Source organism: Peromyscus maniculatus, chromosome 5 (genome assembly GCF_049852395.1).
Source record: "Peromyscus maniculatus bairdii isolate BWxNUB_F1_BW_parent chromosome 5, HU_Pman_BW_mat_3.1, whole genome shotgun sequence".
In the NCBI taxonomy this organism is placed as follows: domain Eukaryota; kingdom Metazoa; phylum Chordata; class Mammalia; order Rodentia; family Cricetidae; genus Peromyscus; species Peromyscus maniculatus.
In genome coordinates, this window is record NC_134856.1 from 16,788,231 (window position 1) to 16,807,662 (window position 19,432).

The 19,432-nt window shown below is 54.5% G+C and overlaps 1 protein-coding gene across 1 annotated transcript in view; it reads right to left on the reverse strand.

Annotated features, from left to right (window-relative positions):
* Nkd1 (NKD inhibitor of Wnt signaling pathway 1) overlaps positions 1-19,432 on the reverse strand; it is a 73,875-nt gene that overhangs the window by 5,107 nt on the left and 49,336 nt on the right. Inside the window, exons 4-7 of the mRNA XM_076571742.1 lie at positions 15,611-15,677; positions 6,165-6,271; positions 4,185-4,280; positions 367-514 (exon numbers count right to left, since the gene is read on the reverse strand). Coding sequence (XP_076427857.1) covers positions 367-514; positions 4,185-4,280; positions 6,165-6,271; positions 15,611-15,677 — 418 coding nt within the window. The remainder of the gene's footprint in view (positions 1-366; positions 515-4,184; positions 4,281-6,164; positions 6,272-15,610; positions 15,678-19,432) is intronic.

Below are 19,432 nucleotides of genomic sequence, written 5' to 3' on the forward strand. Positions count from 1 at the left end.
GGTTCACCACAGCTTTGTGGTGAACTTTGGCTGGCTTGCCCAGTGAAGACCAAACCAGCTGCCTGTGCCATTCACCTCTCCAGATTCACAAGCTGCCCTCCGAGGCCTGGCCTGCTACCCTCTCCACTGTATGTCCCTGTAGCTTCGTGCTGCCCCGAGTCGCATCCCTAGGCCTTTGCTTACACAAGGCCTTCCTTATGCAACCCACCCCTACCCCAGCCCAGAGGTCTACTCCTTGAGGGGCTGCTGAGGCCTTAAATACACAAAGCAACTGTCCATGGAAGCTGGGTTTCCTCCCACTCTCCCAGGCTGACTTGGGTCTTTCCTGTCTTTCCCAAAGTGGGTCCCCATTCTGTCAACTCTCACCAGTATGGTTGAAAAGCACACTCCTCTTGCTCTGGCTTCCATCAGGGGCCACAGTGAGCTTCACCCGCAGTGTCTTGCTTGATGTGGGCGAATGGTTCACAGAGGAGTCAACCACCTCATAGATGGTGTGCAGCAAGCTGGTGATGTCCTGTTTGGGAGGAAGCGGACACCCCATGCACTTTAGCCACAACACTGCCACCAGCAACCTCAGAGTCGGTGGCTGCCGCAGTGTTGAAGTCCCCTGCCTCCTTCAAAGAGAACTAAGGCAGAATGTGATGGTGAGTGTGGTTTAAAAAAATCTCAGGAGCAGGGAATGAGGAGCAAGAGAGCCAAAGGAAGGGAATTCATGAACTCAGAGTGGCTTGTTGACCATGAGCAACTGGGGCCCTCAGCAGCATGTGGAACCTCTCAGAGAAGCCTCATCCAGGTAGGGGAAGAGTTTAAAACCAGCTCTCAACCCTCCCAGGTGAGAGGCACCCAGGGATGCTACATACATTACACTGGACTGGATTATGCCCCCACCCACGTAGCTGGACTCAGCGAGGATGGCAGTGAATGAGGAGGGTGATGGGTGATGGGAGAGGGGTGTGTGGGAGCAGATGCTGCTGTGAGGTAAGTGTCACTGAAGACAAACTGATCTGTGAGAAACTTGACCAAATAGTTTTGGCCTGTTACCTATTAAACCCGAATGCAGAGTCCGGCAGTGTTCTGGGAGAATCTCAGAGACTTCTGACTCGAGTAGGGGATATAAGTACCCCCTACTAGGACTCCTATGCTCTGGGTATCTGTGGTCAGCTGTCTGAGGGACAGCTAATTTGCTTAAAAAAAAAAAACACTACCCACCAGGCACACTCAGTTATTGCCCAGCAATTCTATGACTTCTGACAGACGTAGCCTTCCCCTGTCTTTCCTTAGGCTGAAGCAGAGATGAATGGCCCTAGTGATGCTGTAGCCAGGCAGATGTGTGATGGGAAAAAAGCATGGAGGGGCCATCGTGGCACAGGCGTATCTGCGAAACATGGTGGACATTCCGCTAGGCTGACTCTATAAGATGGGACCACTTTACATCAGAGAAGCCAGAAATCCAGAATCTTCTGAGAAATATTCCAAATCATCAACATGACAACTAATTTAATTTTTAACAAAAGCCTCTGACAGACCAGACCAGAACATGTGCAGGACAGACTGTGAGACTGTGGGGGGCGCCATTTGAGACTCAGCCGCCAACTGCTCCCTCCTGGCATACTCAGCTGTCTTGGCTCCCCTGGCAAGGCCACACAGAACTCCTCTTCTTGTCCCTCCCCTGGCTCCCCACACAGCCGCACCACCCACTCTCAAGCTACATCATCTTCAAAAGCCCATGACGGAGGTGACAAACTAGGAAACCGAGGGCCACTGCCAACATTCTTCAAGTATCCCATGCCTCAGAGGGCCTGGGGTCCTGCTCAGAGCCTTCAGCACGAAGCTGAAGAAACTGCTGGCTACCATCTCAGAAACCAGGGTCCAGCACACAGGAAGAGGCTGCTACCATTCGGTTCTAAAGTCAATATAGCAAAGGTGTGGTCTCGGGGTGACATATGGGAAGCCAGTGGAGCTTTTAGGGGATAAGACCTTGTGGTGGATCTTTAGGCCATTTGGAGGCATGCTCCCAAAGAGGACTGTGGGACGCGGTCTTTCCTTCTCTCTCCTGATTCCAGGCCCCCAGGTGAGCGGTTCTGTTTTGCCATGCACACCGGCCAGAATATGCTGCCTTGCCACAGGCCCAAACAACAGAGCCAACTGACTGTGGACTTGAGCAAGCCCGCTCTCATTTTGAGTAGCTCAGTATGCGGGGCAGTGACAGAATCTGATGACATAGGTGACCATAACTGCTCCTACATGGCTGAAAGCCTGAAAGGTTCACATGTTCAGTCTAGACACGGGCTCAGGCAGCAGAGGCAGTGAGGCAGGAGGCTGTCTGCCCAGGCACACCAAAATCCGTGCACTGCACTAAGAAGAAGAGAGGGAGAGGTATGTACAGCAGGCTTACAGGGGAGCTTTGCAGCTAGAGATAAGGGAAAGCACCGGGCAGGATCCTCAACTCAAAAGCCAGCATCCTAGCATCTCAGAAAACACAGCTCAGAGGCTTGCTTCAGGCTACGCTGGACCACCCGCCTTCCTTGGGGCTCCTTCTCATCACCGAGGATGGGAGGGAGAAAACAGAAAGGACGTCTGTCCCTGGTCCTTCTTGCAAGGCCTCTGCAGTAGGGATATGCACAGGAGATACCTCGGCATGTCTACACTAGGGAGAAAGGAAGAAGGCGGCCATCGGGAACCAGCCATCTTCCCTGTGGTATGTGTGACAAAGATGCCATGGATGGCCCCGGGTCCTGTGTGTCCAGGCTGGCTTGGCTGAGAGGCCAGTGAGATCCGGCTCTGGGCTGTGTATGGACATTCTGAATGGGAGGAATTTCTGAGAGGGAGGGGTCCAGGCTAGGGCTGCTAGCACTCAGGGCCATGGAGAGTCTGTCCAGTAAGAGGAGCCTGGAGCGAACAGCCTTGAGGAAGGCCTGCTCCTGCACATTCTTGAAGGAAGCCCCCAGAACTGAACTTCAGGAGCCTGAGCCAATGTTTTCCTTTTGTTGTCGGCTGCAACAGGATGAGCTAGGATCCTGTCACAGGCCAGGGTCTTGCATGGTTAAACATTAGTTAGTCTCTTCCTCCCACCTGGTTCTGGGACAGAGGCAGGCTTTGTAAGCCACATCCCCCTCTGAGAGCTTAAAGGTGACTTCCTGCACATGCTGTGGAGAAGCTAATACTTGTCCCAACCTGACTGGGATAAGGAGATCTGGAAGCTGAGCATCCACACCTCTGGAGACACTGCAGGCCCCTAGGCTGGCCCCCAGGAGAGTCCAAAGCCCACCCACCCGTTCTTCTGTCTCCACAGAGGTGCCAAGCACCACCTCTAGCAGGACCTCCTTATAATGCAGGCAGGCCTGGGGAGGCAGAGGGAAGGATGCTGAGCCTGAGCCTGAGCCTGCCCTCGGCTTTCCTGGCACCTGGGATGAATTTGGGTTGCTTGCAGGGCCTTAAAGACCCACTCTATCTAGTCTGCAAAGGGGCCACAGGCCAGTGTCCTTCAGCTCTTGACCGGAGATCAGCTAGGCAGGCACATGCCCGGGCCAGTGTGCTGCTGCAGGGCTGAGCCAGCCTAGCACTGGGCTGTCCCTCCAAGAAGCTGCTCTGCCCCACGGCCCCTTCTGTCCCACTGGTGTTTTCCGCCTCCTGAGGCTGTCAGAGCAACACATGGAGAACTGAGACTTTCTCCCCTGATGAGTGCTCAGCCCTACCCAGTGGCTGCCCCATCTGCAGAGACAGAGGCATGGAGAGGAACCTGGGAAGACAGCAGGAGGCTCTGAAAGGGGAGAGGGGCGGAGACACAGACACAGCCACTTCTTGCTCCTGTTCTGTGTGGCCTTGGAGGCTCGCTGAAGCGCCAAGGGTAGCTGCTAGCGCTTGGGGACTACAAGGAGAAGGAAGTAGGGATAGACTGTTGGAACCTGGGGTCCCTCTCTGGGAAGGCCTTGGACTTTGCCGCTGTCTCCCACCTCTCCCCAGAAGGGTACCCCCCCAACCCTGGACTGCGTGAGGTGCTTGGCTATACTCATTGTCCCTCCTCCCCACCCAGAGGTGCCGGCACACCCTTCAGGATGCTCCCAGCAGCCTTTCTCAAGTCTTTCCACAGCCCCGGCCCCAGCGGGCAGAGGAGGGGGCGGCAGACTCAGGCTGAGTCCAGCTCCTGTGCCCGAGGGCTGCCGTGTGGCAGCGAGCACACCCACCTCACGGGTGACTTTGCCGTTGTTGTCGAAGTCATACAGAGTGAAAGTCCATTCCTGTCGGCTGTCCTCCTCCACAGAAACATCGCACTGAAGCTCCTGCACAGAAAGACAGTCGTCAACTAGAGCACTACCCTGGGCCCGGGTAAGGCCATGGGCACCCCAGCTATCCCTCGAAGCTGGGAAAGGCAGACGGACAATGACTAAGATGTGACCAGCCAGAGAAAGAGGCCAGAGCCAGAGCGGGGCATACAGGTCCCAGGGCACCACTAATCTCTAGTGTTCAAAGACAAAGGAGACACATGGACTCTGACAGGAGACTGTGGCCTCCCAAGGCCAGACCTCAACCAAAGGTGAGACGTTTTGGAAAGGCAACAGTGACCAGTGACTGGGAAGGCAGGCAAGATCCCAGGATGGGCAAGTGAACTGGGCAGCAGCAGGCTGGACATGAAAAGGTGGAACTCCACCGTCTGCAAGGACTTCTGGCACGGCCCCGCCAGCTGCGCACCATCCTGGGCAGGTCGCTGCGTTTCTGGGGCTTCATTTTCCTTTCATATCAAATACAGAAAATGATCCTATCCTCTGTCCTGTAAGGTTGTCAGGACATTACGTCCCCTGCCACGGGGCCCTCCACCAGCTCAGAGTTCCCCGTTCCCCTGCAGCTATGGGGACAGTCCTCAGAATTCCACCTCGAGGGTCTGCTTCTCTGCCAAGGGCAGCCCTACAGGGCTAGGCATCAAAGACCCAGAGGTGACCCGATCAATAGCATGACAGGAGTCGGTGCAGACACCATGACCCGGCTCAGAGAGCATGGAGACAGGCCTCCCCACCACAAGGGAAATACCTGCTTACTGGAGTGTGCGTGGCAGGCAAGGTGTTCCTGCCTGCAGCTGCTGCAGCTTAAAGCTGCTTCCCTCTAGTTCTGAAGTGGGCCATGCTGAGTTCAAAGCCAGCCTTCCCTCATCCATGACATGCTAATCGGACACCTGCCAAGTGCCCACTCTACTCTTGAGGAAGTGTTTGATGTGATACAATATATGGTGCATGCACACGCACGCGCGCGCGTGCACACACACACACACACACACACACACACACACACACACACACACACACCCCTGCACATATGCACCACACACTGGGTTCACTGGCTATGCCACCTTGACCACGCTGCGGGTACCAGGAGCCCTCCCCATTTCACTGCTGGCTCCTGGCAAGCAGAAGGAAGCCCCAGTATTCTGAGCAAGGCGGCCCAGTGTAGACTCTGGGGTGGGAGCACCACGTGCCTCCAGAAGTCCCGCAGATACTTGCTAACCCCATAGTCCAGGGAGGCTGCCATGTGAAGGGACTTGGCCTGAACTCACAGCTCTGTGCCAACAATAGAGCTGTGCCCTGTGGTCTCGGGAAGGGAGGGACAGGGAAGCAGGGAAGCGGTGAGGGATGCCAGCAACCTCCGCTGAACTCGGTCTCACTCAGCCCTCGCTCTGTGCTTGGTGCCTGAAGGATCTCAGATACCCACTCTGCTCCACTGCTGGGGTCACAGAGGGCAGCAAGATGAGCTGTATGCTCTGGGAGGGCCCAGCCACTGTGTTGTCCGTGTGGTTGGGAAACGGGGGCCCAGACAGAATTGAGGCTCTGCCCAGGACCTCCGGTCTTAGCTTCTTCCATACCATAGGAGGCCCCCGTCTGTCCCAGGTCGGTCTCTGGGGGTGAAGGGAAGGCTTGAGGAATCTGAGGATCCTATCAGAGGGCAGCAGGCCCAAGGACCAGAGCCCTGTCTCCCCGTGTACACCCACACTTTGCCGTAGGGTCCTGGTAGTGTGGACTGGCCACCAGCCATGTGGAGAGGCCATGGCTGAGGTGTTAGGGTCTGGAAGGCAGTAGGAGGGCTCTCCCACATAAGAGGTCGGCCCATTTAAATGGGCCTCAGTTTCCCCCTTCTAGAGCACCGCCGTGAATCACAACCCTCCAGAGGAAACTTACTTCAAACTTCAGCTGCTTCCTGGAGCCAGGGCCAGGCTCACTCAGTTTCTCCATTCTCTTCTCATCTCCACTGACCAGGCTGTCGGTCTTCTCGGGTGGTAGAGCCACTGTGGGGAGGTATGGGGAAGAGGAGGAAGTCAGGCTCAGGGTGGCTGTGCTATTTCCTCAGGCCAAGAGTGCTGGCCCCCCTGCTCTGCCTGCTGGCTGTGTTCCATGTCCTTTGATTCTTCGGCCCTGGTGATGCCACAGACTGCCTCAGAGTAAACCTTTGTGGTGTAGACACACCAGTTACTCAGGTTTCCCGGTAGCCTCTCAGACTCCTACTTTGCCCCAACTTCACAGCCTGGATAAGCAGCCCGCCCTGTCGAGACAACCAGGCACTTAGCAGGGCTGGGCATGGAGAGAAGGTGTTAAGGGACTGGACAAGCTGTGGGACCACAGCCTTCTGTCTGCACCGCCTCCTATACCGACCGAACTGTGCTATCTTCAAAGATGCTGATGCACTCAGCCTATGGGCAGAGCGGAAGGATGGGAACGGAGCTAACAGTCTGAGGAAGGTGTGTGTGTGTGTGTGTGTGTGTGTGTGTGTGTGTGTGTGTGTGTGTGTGTGTGTGTGTGTGTGTTGAAGGACAACGTGCACCACACAATGGCTCTTCAGGGACTGCTCCCTAACCCTTGCCCTTGGCCTCTGCTCACCTGGGGGCCTCCCCTCTGCCAAAGGGCGTGGTCCTCTATGTGTCTGACTTTCAGGAGCGGGGTGGGGGGGGGGTGAAATTTGTACCGTTTTCCTGTGTTCAGGAGGTGCCAGTGCGGTAACACCATCACCCTAGACCCAGAACCCGGCTACAGGTTTCACCATGTAACAGAACGCGCCATAGGAGGCCTTTGATCCTTCCCGTGTGACACAGGGGACTTCAGTTTACTTTTCTAGAAGATGCTCCCACCTTTACCCTCCCAGAGTTCCCTGATGCCCTGGTGCAGCGACTTTTTTTGTCTATTTTGAAGGGAAACAGTGTGGGTCCTGACCTAAGAAGGCTTGGTTACCCGCGGGCTCAGCTAGACTCAGTTGAACCTTCTGGGGATGTCAGGATCCTGGCAAAATGAGGTACAGGCCAGGAAAGTGGGGCTCTGTCCCCACCCCACTCAATGCACATATCCCAGTGCTGCAATGAGCCCCTAAGAGCAGCAGCGGGAAGGGGGTGCAGTGGGGGAGGGGCGCACACCCCCTTGCTTTGTTCATACTTTCCAAGTCAGAGCTCTCTTCCTGGCGTCTATTTGCAGCAGTCCACATGGTACCCTGGAACCAGCGATCATAGCATGGGTGACAGGCTCACACAGTAACCAGACCCCACAGCTCTCAGTACTGCTATTCATTGACTCTATCTTCACCGGGACCTTGTGAGGCAGTTACTGTTATTAGCTCCATTTTCTAGGTAGGAGAACCAAGGCATAAGAATACTCCAGATTCTCAGAGACCACAGCCAGCCACAAACCGGCCTGCAGCAGTGGTTCTGTTCCCTGGGAGCCTTTTTCTTCTCTCTCCCTGCCTCGGCACAGCCAGTCCCCACAGGGGCCTCCAGCCCTTAGTATCCACTGAGGCAACAGCTCCCGAATGCCATCAAGATTGCTGACTGTGGAACGGACGGCCTGTTACTGCAGAGGAAAGGAGCACACGAGACGGCCCCCTCCTCAGAAGGCTCCCGGGGCCCGGCACCCTCACTGCCAGGCAGGCCACGGGCCCCAGGTACTTTGGATCCTATCCTTAACAGTCCCACCCCAATCCTATTGGTCAGATATCCTCCCCCAGGCAACCCTGAATCCAGGAAGGCCAGCCAGGCTGGTGACTCACCAGGGACTCAGACAGTCAAGCATCAACTACACAATCTATCTAGTGCCCACTGGGCCACGAGTCCAGACAGGACACAAGGTATGGCCATGCCTTTCAGGCACTGGGGCAGGAGGCCCTCCTGCTACTTCTTGAACCAGGGTGCTCTGCTGAGGCCTTTAGTCGCGCCTACATCTCCAGCAGACACAGCGGGGCTGCACAGGAGCCCCACAGTAGAGTGGCACTTGGTGCTTCTACTTTTCCGACCAGGCAGCTTTAAGAAAGTCTGTACAGCTGGGTGGTGGTGGTGCACGCCTTTAATCCCAGCACTCGGGAGGCAGAGGCAGGCGGATCTCTGTGAGTTCGAGGTCAGCCTGGTCTACAGAGTGAGCTCCAGGACAGCCAAGCTACACAGAGAAAGTCTGTCTCGAAAAGTAGAAAAGAAAAAAAAAAAGTCTGTACAGTGAAGGAAGGGTGGTGTCTCCCTCACAGGGATGCTGATTCTCCGTAGACAGCATCCTCACAGCTCCAGGAGAGAACCAGAGGAGGCTGCTGGTCAACACCACGGTAGGTACTCAGCAAGTGCGCACTAAGTGCTGACTGTGCCCTAGTCCCAGCTGGTAGCCCAGGTCTGAACAATCTCCTTTGCCCCAATCTGCCCCTTTGTAGGAACTATAGAGACATCACAGCCTGCAGAATCCTCCCTTCCCCCTCCCAGAGAGAGAGGAGGAAGCAGAAAGCAAAACAAAGCCGAGTTCCATCTTCAAAGCCACTGCCTGGCTCTGCAGAGGTCCTGCTGATGCGAGCTGGCCAGGCTTATCGGAACCCGACTTCAAGTTCAAAGGGAAGTTATCAGACAAGCACCTCCAGGTTCACTGTTGCCTTTCATGTTCCACTTGATAAGCCCAAAGACAAGGAGCCGCGGTTCCGTTCTCTCTGGAGTGCCCTTGCTGCCATGCTCTCTAGCATGTCTTCCTTCGGGACCTCCCCCGCCCCCTTCTCCCCACCTCAGGTGGGAAGCACCCCCCTTTATCCTCATGTGTCCTCTCTAGAGACCGCAGTGGCTTACACTGTCCTCTCTTCCCAAGCAGGTCCCTCATGCTGTCCTAGCCCCCCAAGCCTCCAGGAACCCCCAGGTGGCCGCGTCAGTGAACATGCAGAGCCTCCCAGCTTGGGCAGGGCAGAAATGAATCGCAGGCCTGAGAGACATGCTGCCCCTGGGCTGGGAGCCGAATAAGACTCCTTGATACCTTATGCCCTACCAAAGAAGACTTTCATCTCTATTGTCCCCTGACCAAGTGCCAGAACAGGTGGCAGAGAACCCACAGAAAGCCATGCAGGCCCAGGGTCAGAGGGAGGGGCTGGGATTCTAGCAACTGGCACGGGCTTCACAGATGACCCCTCTGAAACCAAACCAAGGCAAACAGCATTGTGCCCAGGCAGCGAAGCAGCGCACCTCCACCTGCCTATGGCCACTGGCACCAGGGCCAGGTAGTGGAGCTGCTCACTGCAGGCTGCCCAGGTCACATACCCAGGAACTAGACTATGCTGCCAAGGACTCCAGTATCCAAGACCTCTCTCCGCTCCTTGTTCCTGCCTGTTCCTTGGCTGCCAGTCTCAGAAACATCTCTCAGAGGTTCTCTGAGCATGCTCAGACTGCCAGGGAAAGCCACAGCAGGGCACACTGCCAATGTGGCAGGAGAAAAGGAGTCAAGGAAGGAGGACAAAAACATGTCCTACTGCCCAAGAAGCATGTTTGGGTGATACGGAGCAGGGTGTCAGCTGAGCCTTGGGAGCCTCTGGGCCCGCAGCCTGGCTTTCTAAGTAAAGCTTAATGAGGTATTCCACACTCACTGGTCTCTGGCTGCTTCTGCCGCACACAGGAGGGCTGAGGCAAGTCATTACAAGGGTCCTCGTGGTCCCCACAGCTTAAGATAGGAACTGTCTGGTCCTTCCAGAACTTTGGGTATTGCTGCTTTAGGCAAAGGCAGCCCTCCACCCCTTCCAGGTATATGCTTGGTAAACAGGACACAGCTTGGAGTCACTGAGTTACTGTGACTTACTGTTTGGCCAATGGAAACCCTGTGCAGTGCCCAACCTGCTCAATCATTCATCGTGGCTACAGAAGAGAAAATAATGACTTTTCTACTTTCTCAGCCCAGATGGACATGGGGGCTGTTTGTGGGGCTCCTTCTCTTTGCAAGCTACTTTCTGTCCTCCTCACATGGAGGCCATGGCCACTGGAGCTGGCTCGCTGATTTTGCAGATGATGGTTCTCTGTACACATCAGCTCCAGCCTGGCCGCACTCCACCCCCAGCAACTGCCAGATTAAATGCATTACTTGACCATCTTCACCCGGCTCCCTTTGAAGTTCCCTTCTCAAGCTTCAAAATACCTTTTGGAGGGAGATCAGACAGCATTAAACAGAATTACTAATTAATTAAGCAAAGTTAAATTTTAAACACTGTTTGTTGTGTTAGCCAAAAGCCTGAACAGAACAGACTTCTTTCCTCCACCGAGATCAAAGACAGCCTCTTTCCCTCTCCCCTCCCCCAGTTTAAAAAAGGGAAGGAGGAGGAGGAGGAAGAGAAAGGGAAGAGACTTAGGAACCAGGGGAAGGTGGCAGCTGTGATTAGGGCCTGGACTCCTCATCCTTCCCCAGGGCCAATAGGAGGCATCTCTGGGATCACATGCTGCGAGAGTTCCCCATCACTTTCTGGGGACTGTTTACCCTGGCAAACAGCAGTGACCCAGAGAGCAGCCTGGCACAGCCCACCCAGCCTGAGTGCTGACAGCTGGCGCCACCCAAACAGCAGGAGGAGGAGAGGGCTAGGAAACCAAGCGGGCCCTCCTGGTGCCGCAGCTCTCTCCTAAGCTGCACGGGGCATGCTCACCTAGGGTTCTTGCCCTGTGGCTAGGGTCACCTGGGGTCGTCTGGGGTTGCTAGGAGACAGGCTTTGAAAAGCAGGCTGTGCACTAGTCAATTCCAGAAGTGTCATTAACACGACACCAGAGATGTGCATAAATGTACTACTTCCGGCATTTCTCAAGCGAGACAGGCAGGTGTGGAAGGAGGAGCGCGGAGTGCTGTCTCTTAATTGGTACAAATGCGTCTGAGCCGGCAGGGCGTGGTCTGCTCCCATTCAATCTGGCAATTCATTCTACACAGTCCCATGTCCGGGGCCCTCTGATGACCTCACAGCAGGCTCTGAGTCTACACGACAGAACTCTAACTACCTAGAGGCTGGTCCCTGGTAGCTGCTGCCCCTGAACTGCCCACAGGAGGTGGTGCACCTATGCACCCATGCAGAGTAGGAGTTTTCATAGGCATGAGCCCAGCTGTGCCATGTCCCACACACAGGCATAGGTAAGCTAGGATAGACAGATGCTGTCAATCTTGGCTTGAGCAACATGGAGGTCTGGTGTGAGGAAACCGTTGAAAAAGGGGGGAAAATGCAAACTGAGGTGACAGCAGCCAGTGCCAGCCTATTTTAACACAGTCCACAAAAGCCTAGTTAGGAGCAAGCTTGGATAAAAGTGACAAATTGGAAACCGGGTTATGACCACGGCAGTAAAGACGCAACCTCAGTAAGGAAAGAGCAGCAATGGCATCGAGAGTGTGGCACACGTCTCTCCATCCGGGTAGCCGACCAATTTTCAAGCAGACACAATAGAAGACTGAGCACAAGCTGGGGCTTCTGTGCTGAAGCTTGGACACGCGCCCTAACATGCTCGTGATCCCCTGCCATTGTCCACACAAAGATATCTGTGACAAATATTCTGGTCTCAGGGTGGCTTGCCAGGATGTTTCTGGGCCTCCAAACCTCCAGCAGCAGCTGTCAGGGGGAATGCAGATGGATTTTAATATTAGCCTATGCCAAAAATAATTAGGAGGGTAAATCTGCGGCCGTGAGGAGAAAGATCGTGTGTGCATTCCAGACCAAATGGTTTCTTGGATGACTGGCTCAGGCCTCACGAGAGAAAAGGCTCTGGAGATGCACAGATGTGCCAGCTGGGCACTGCCGGTCAGGCTGGCAGGTACACATGTTGTCTCATTAAGTCCTTACTAACATAATGTAGGAGTGTCACCATTTGCATTTCATAACATTGGGACTGAAGCTTAAAAAGCAAAATCGAAAGCTGGGCAAGGTGGCACATGCCTGTCTTAGGAGGCTACGGCAGGATGGTGAGTTTGAGTCGCCCAACCCTACACCGTCAGGCCACTGTACCAGGACTTTGTATTTAAAAAAAGAAAGGAAAGGAGAGAGGGAGGGAAGGAAAGAAAAGGAAAAAAAGAAAAGAGAAGAGAAGAGAAGAAAAGAAAAAAAGAGTGTATTCTTAATGGTCTCTCCCTACCCCTGCCATGGTTCTAGAGTCAAATCTCACAAACCTGGAGCTTCCCTGGTTAAGAATATGAGAGGAGAATTTCTGCAAAGCATCCCGTGACTCAGAAGCCATGTCTTGCCCAAGACAGCACTGCACAGTCCACATTCACAGGGTGGAGAGCTCAGAGCTGGAGTTTTGTGTCATTGCTCAAGTTTGGATGGGAGGGGAGTTGAGCCAAGTGAACTGACAGGACAATTTAGGAACTGGGGGAGAGAAGCCAGGGGGTGTCACTAACTACCTTTTCATGGATAGATGTTCCTGATGCTCCCCCAAAAACCCATCTCGGACTTTGAGGGACCGAGGACAGAAAAAGAGGAGAGAGACAGAGACAGAGACTGTGTGTGTGTGTGTGTGTGTGTGTGTGTGTGTGTGTGTGTGTGTGTGTGTGTGAGTGTGAGTGTGTGTGTGTGTGAGTGTGTGTGTGTGTGTGAGAGAGAGAGAGAGAGAGAGAGAGAGACTGTGTCTGTGTCTATGCATCTGCTCATACTAGGTCCAGCTTTTAGCTTTTTATGTCTTAGCTTTTTAGGTAATCCTATCCCTGGAATTTTCAATTTCAAAAGCTTCAAGTCCAAGCAAGCTTGGTAGAGCTTTCCAAAGAGCCCAGAGTTCTGGTTCTGGATTGCGGAGCTTCGCTGTGAGGCTCTGCTTTTCAGGGAACCACTACCACCTCCCAGGCAGCAGTGATCTGCCCAGCAGAGCCCCCAAGCACTCCCTGGCCTCCCTCCAAATGTGCAAACTCCCCTCCCACACGCCACCACTGGGCCCAGATCCCAGCACTGGTTCTGCTTTAGAGACACTTGTGACTGAGAGGAAAGAGGCCATGGGGAAAGGAGGCGACTGTCTGCAAACACTGCCCAGTCTTCATGCTCGGAGATCTGAACAGGGCTGGGGGGACATCGTGAGTGTGTGTCGGTGGTGACCCTGGACAAAGAGAGTGGTGTGAGCCTGCTGTCGTCATCCGTTCTGCCTGTCATCCCTCGCCCCTGTGAAGGCCCAGGAAGGAAATGAGCTTTCAAACCTGGCCACCACGGATACAGCTAAACCTCCCTGGCATGGCCGAGGCAGAATCTCCACTGCCCATGCTGCACTTTCATGGAGAGCAGATGGGAAGACATGAGGTCAAGTTCACTCGGTGGAAACAGCTTAGAGGTGCTGGGGACTGGAGTGGGACTGCTGAGCCTACAGGGAAGCCCAAGCAGGGAGGGGAGCCAGGGTGGCTGCCTGCGGCTCCCAGAGGCCTCCTCAGACTTCAGGCACTGGCAGCCAGCCTTGAAGATGGACCTGCCCTGGAGTGCTGAGTGGAACTGCCCGTGGCCACTTCTTGAGAAGCACTTACCCTTATCTTCTGGTTCACTGTCCTCTAACTCCAGTCCCCACAGCCAGGTGGCTTGACCACCTCAGCGCCTCCATTGGATGGCCAGCAGGGTTTTCAACTTGGCATCCCTAACCAAGTGCCCTGCACCCAATATTTCTCACTGCCACCCAGGCTTCTCTAGGTTTTTTTTTTTTTTTTTTTTTTGAGACAGTTTCTCTGTATAGCTTTGTGCCTTTCCTGTAACTCACTCTATAGCCCAGGCTGGCCTTGAACTCACAGAGATCCACCTGCCTCTGCCTCCCAGTGCTGGGATTAAAGCGTGTACCACCATCACCTGTCCCAGGCTTCTCTTTGTCCTTACCCAGACACCAAGCTCCTGTGGGTTCTGTTTTGGGAGCCTGGCGGGGACCTGGCCCAAGGAGAGGGGTCATAGACTTCAGTAGCCTTGGCAGCCTCATAGAACCTGGACTGCCAGGTTCTGCAAAGCTAGTTTTCTACAGCAGGTGCCAAGTGGGCACTGGGGTTGGTAGAAATGCTGCTTGGAGCCCTGAGATGGAAATGAGTCAGGAGGCTGGGTTGGGTAGGGCCAGCTTCAGGTGAGAGGCAACAAGGAGACCTGGGGATGGATAGAACACCCTTGGATGTATCATGGGTCTGCCTACCAAGCCAGTACTGACTTGCACTTAGGGCACAAGCCTGAGAGGCCACATAATTGCTGGGAGTGAGTGAGGGGCTGCCCCTCCTGTCCCTGGCTGCTGCTGGATCCTCAGAAGAAGGGTCCCTCTCCTTTCCACACCCTGCCACACAGGCCTGCAGTCAGTTTGGAACCTCTGATGTTTACTTTGTTCTTTCCCAAGTTCAAAAGGAGCTCACAGCCCTGCACACCAAGCCAGCCTTAATCTCCTGCTTCGCTCCCAGCTGGCCAGTTAAGGCGGCTAAGACTCAGGATTAGGGGCAGCTTTACAGAACAACCCAGGAGCCAAAGCCCTCCTCTCCTGGGATGGCCAGAGACTCCTTTTCATCTTCACGCCTCACATGGCCCTTTTTCTCCCTTAAACAGCTCTCTAGCAGCCAAGAGGCAATGAGCTTGGCCAACAGAAAGACAAAGACGACATTCAGGAACCAGTTTTCCCCCCTAGCCAGGAGCATAGGGATACCACAGCCCCATATCCAGCAGGTGTATGGCTGTGTGGCCAGGACTCAGGGGCATCTGCCCTTGCCAGCCTGCCATGCCCAGCCATTTCCCTGCCCGCGTGTGGGTGAGCTTGGGCTACCACAATAGGAGCAGCAGGGGAACCCCAGGTGGACAATGGGTCCAGGATTCTTCCAAGGGTCTTAAAGAACAGACAGGGTCCTTGCTTTCCTGGGCTGCTCAACATTGGCCAGGCTCTCCTCCCACAGTGAGTCACAGGCAGAGTAAAGCCATTGCCTGCCACAGTCATGAGAAGTCAGCTGAGCCACGTGGGCAGCCGCACAGCAAAAGGCACTAGTTCCCACTTACAGACAGGGACACAGGCATTGCCAGAAACAAAGCAGCAGGCTAGAGGCTAGGTCCATGCCACTGTCACTAGCTCTACAGCATGGCACTTCGGCTGCAGAAAGGAGGGGTCTTGCATGACAGATCAAAAGCAGAGAGGCCAGAGGCAGGCTGTACCAGTATGCTTAGCTAGGGCACTGCATCGATGGACTTGGGGGGAAAAGCAATCGTGTTCAGAATCCAGCCGGACACTCATTATCATTGATCCCACCACAGGAGGGTAGCCCTGTGATGGCCTGCCTGAAGTCTGGTAGCTCCTGAGCAGGTGTGGTGTGTCACCCTGAGTACTGTGAAGGGCTTCACATCCCCGCCAACCCCTTCAGAGCTCTGTGGGCCTTTCCCCAACCTAGTGCCATAGGCAGAGCTACTAAGACCCACATACCTTCTAGCTGGAAGTCGTCCTCGTCCTCCTCACCGAGCGCCTCTCTGGAAGTGTCACCCACGAGCTCCTGGGGAAGACAGGGCAATGGTCACAAGACAGTAGGACCCAGCAGGAACCCACCTGGCTAGACGGACAGGTGACATTGAGCACAAAGCACCAAGCTGACAGGATGGGCCTAGTCATGGGCTTCTTGACCAAGTGCAAGTGATTTCTCAGTGCACAGCACCCTGGGAAAAACTTCCCAAGATCCACCTAGGACCCACATCTCCTAGAGACCAAGTCCAGTCCCCCACTGGAATGCCAGGTAAGATCAGTGTCCCTTACCCCTCCTGTCCAGCCGACTTCACAGCCACAGCCTCAGAAGGCACCAAGGAAAGACCTCAGTCTAGATTTTTCCTCCAAACCAAGTGGGGCCCTCGATGCTCTCTTCTCTGGTAAATCCCTACTGCCCTCGAGGCCAAATGTAGCACCAACACACTGGCTAACACCCTGGGCCTGTACGCTCTGACTCCAGTGGTCCTCGCTAGAGCCTCCACGTCTTGCCCATGGCCCATTTCCCCACTAGCCTGGTCTAGGCACATGCCTGATCTGTCCTCTCCATGAGCCAGTGCTGTTTAGAACCAGCGTGGCAGGGGTCCTTCCTTAGCAGCCTTGTCAAGCTGCCATCCATTCGGATACTGTCATATTGGCAAAGGGAATTTTGCCGTCCTCCAGGCTAGGGAACGCCTGAGATGTCAAGAGACTGAAGCCCCAACTGTCTGACTCACCCCAGCGGACTAGAGATACAGAAAGACCAGACTGTATCTTGCAAAATGACTTCTCTATTTATAGGTACTCAGACAGGAATTCTGAAACCTAGGATTATTTAGATAAAGTTAAACAAGACCTTTTAATATAAGACTTCTCAGGGCCTTCACTATGGTTATCAACGTGTGAATCTCTGGTGATATATAGTGCAGTGCAGGACGCACATCCCAAGGACCCAGTTTGGAACATACTCCTCTCTTGGGAAGGAGGAGGCCAGGGAGGGTATGCCATATGCCCTCTCCTAACATCACAACAGCTGGTCTGATGGCGCTTCTAAGTCCCAGAAAATGGTAAGCACTAAAAAGCCCAAACACACCAGCTGCAACCAATGCCTCGCTGTGACCACAAAAACCTTTGCCTTGGCAAAATTTTCACAGAATATAAACCATCCAAACGTGGCACTTCAGGCGCTTAAAGAATACCCAGGCGGCCCTGGGGTTGGCAGAGCAAAGGATGCTGCACACAGTGGGTGGCTCACTAGTTAGAGCCACAGGGTGGTTTCTAATCTCAACTTCTGTTCTGGAGACAAACAGTCCTCTGTTAGCCTGCAGCCTAGATCATTGTAGGCACTCCTTCTTCAAGGTGGTTGAAACATGACTGTTTCTGCTCTGGTGTCCCATTTACTTCAAACCCTGGTGGTTTTCTTCACTCCCCTGCTTGCCAATTACCATAATCACTGAGCATTTCCCAGGCTTGTAACCTGGCTGTTTGTGTTAACAGAGCCAGAGTTGACAGGGGATCTGGAGACAGCGACAGGAAAGGTACACACACAGGTGGCATCATCAGATGGCAGGCACACCCCAGCAGCCAATTAAAGCCCAACTTTCATGCCACAAAGACTGCTGCCATCTCCTCAGCCCTGAAAGGCCAGCGGGCAGTGTTTGCGACAGGAGCAGCAGCAGGCTTTAAGGGGACAAAGGCCCTTCACGCTGACCTCAGCAGCCCTGACAGCACCCCAGCAAGGAGGCTGGCCATGAGGAGCCTTTGAGGTCCTGTGACTTTCTATTGGCATCACTGCCATAGCACCCCAACAGCGCGGCCAAGGAAGCCGTCTACTGCTGCTGCACTCACTATCATTGCTGCGAATGACAGATGCCGCACGCCTGCAGAGGACTGAGCTCACACAAAGTGTGCTCGGTAACACACTGTAGTGCTCCCTGGGCCACCCCAGGGTCTCGGCATAAAGTGTTCATGGTCTCTAGACCCAGGGAAATGCGGTGTGGTGAGCCAACCCTGGGTCATGCCCTGGCTTCTGGGCTCTCCTGGCATTTGGACTCTGGCGGACTTACCTGTACCGTGGCCCCAGTATGAGCCACACTACTGTAAGAGAGCTAACACTCCCCAGACACTCCCTGAACAGCAGGCGGTGCTGATTCGTGTTAAAGAGCCTCCTCTGGCCATCACAATAGTCCTGCTCTGTCCACCTCTCAAGACACGAGAGAGTACTCAGCGCACTCGGGCAGCATGTCCAGCATGTGCAAGGCCCCGGGTCCCACTCACAGCATAGCAAAAAGGGAGGGGATTGGAAAGGAGGAGAAAGGAAGGGAATGGAACCCTCTCTATTATGCACTTGAGGCCAGCCTGGGCTACACCTTACCTCAGACAAACAATGCATGAAATGGGGTCCAGCCATGAGCTCTGGTGGCTCAGAGGCTAAGCACTCCCAGTCTATCCAGTGGGACTCAGAGCAGCAAGTACAGCTAGCTCCTTCTTCTCTGTGGTGTAGGCTTGGTCGTGGCTCCAGCCTGGCCATAAGCCCATTCCACACAGCCACAGGCCTGTAGCCACCTCCTACAGGAAGGCAGGTGCTGCTGGAACTGCGCACTCAGACCTCATAGCTGCGATGAGCCCCATGGGGCCTGCAGCACAGAGCACAGAAATGGGCTCAGGCAGTCACGGGTGGTCCAAACACAGCTCACCGGCAAGCTAAGTCTAGAAGGCACAGCTCGACCTCCCATGTGCCCTGGTTCCCCCTCCACACATAGGGCCACAGCACACTATTTCAGGGTGACTCTGAGGACAAGGGAGTGTTCCACCTCCATGCTGGAAGATCAACCAGCAGTTACTGCTCATCGCTTCCTCTGTATTCACCATCAGACACTATCAGTACATGCTGGAAGGGCTGGAACTGACCGGCCTTAGCTAGCCTCCAGTGGCAATCACTGTGGGGTATGCTGCTATTATACCCACTCTATAGATGAGAAAACCAAGGCAGAGCAGTCTTATGACTTGCCGATGCTATAGTTCTAACACACCAGAGAGCCTGACCCTTACCACTGTACTCTCTTGTAAGAGGCCTGAGTCTGGAACTTAGACAGAGGACTATCTCATTCCTAAGACCCTTCTAGGCCCCACCTCCTCTGGCTTCTAGGACTGTGGGCCTCAGACTTACTAAGACAAGAGGCCTGACTTGGTGTTCTGTCAGGCCATGTGGCCTACATGTGCCTCTGAAGTCCTGGTGCTGTCCCTCTGCTGCCCTGGAGTCCAGCCTCCACCCCTCACTGGGCCCCAGGAAGAGCAGCTTCTCTGGTCACTGGTGTGCAGCCGGCCCAGGCCTGAGCTAAGAGGCACAGGCACACTGCCTTATAAGGCCTCCGGGACGGAAAACCACATCAAAGTGAGGCCTTGGGGAGTGTTGGCGCAGGCTAGGGATTTTCCTCTTGGTCGTTGGGACCTCATACTCCTGAACTCAGTCTCCCCCACGCAAGGCCCCAGCAGGTCTCTGTCAATCTTTCTGTTCTCTAAGAGGTAACAGATGTGGGTGCCACACATTTTCCAAGCAAACTCTTGGTGCCCACAGAACACGGTACCATGCAGACTCAGGAATGCACAGGACTGAGACATTCTGGGAAGAGGGGGCACAGCCCAGGCCACCCCAGAACCCTCAGAATCAAGCAGCCTGTCCTAGTTAGCCCCTGAGATGAATGCATAGCAAACTCTTTCTTCCATGAACTCTGCAGACACAGCCCAGCCTCACTAACAGCACGCTCCATCTTCTGTTGCCAGAGGCAGGAC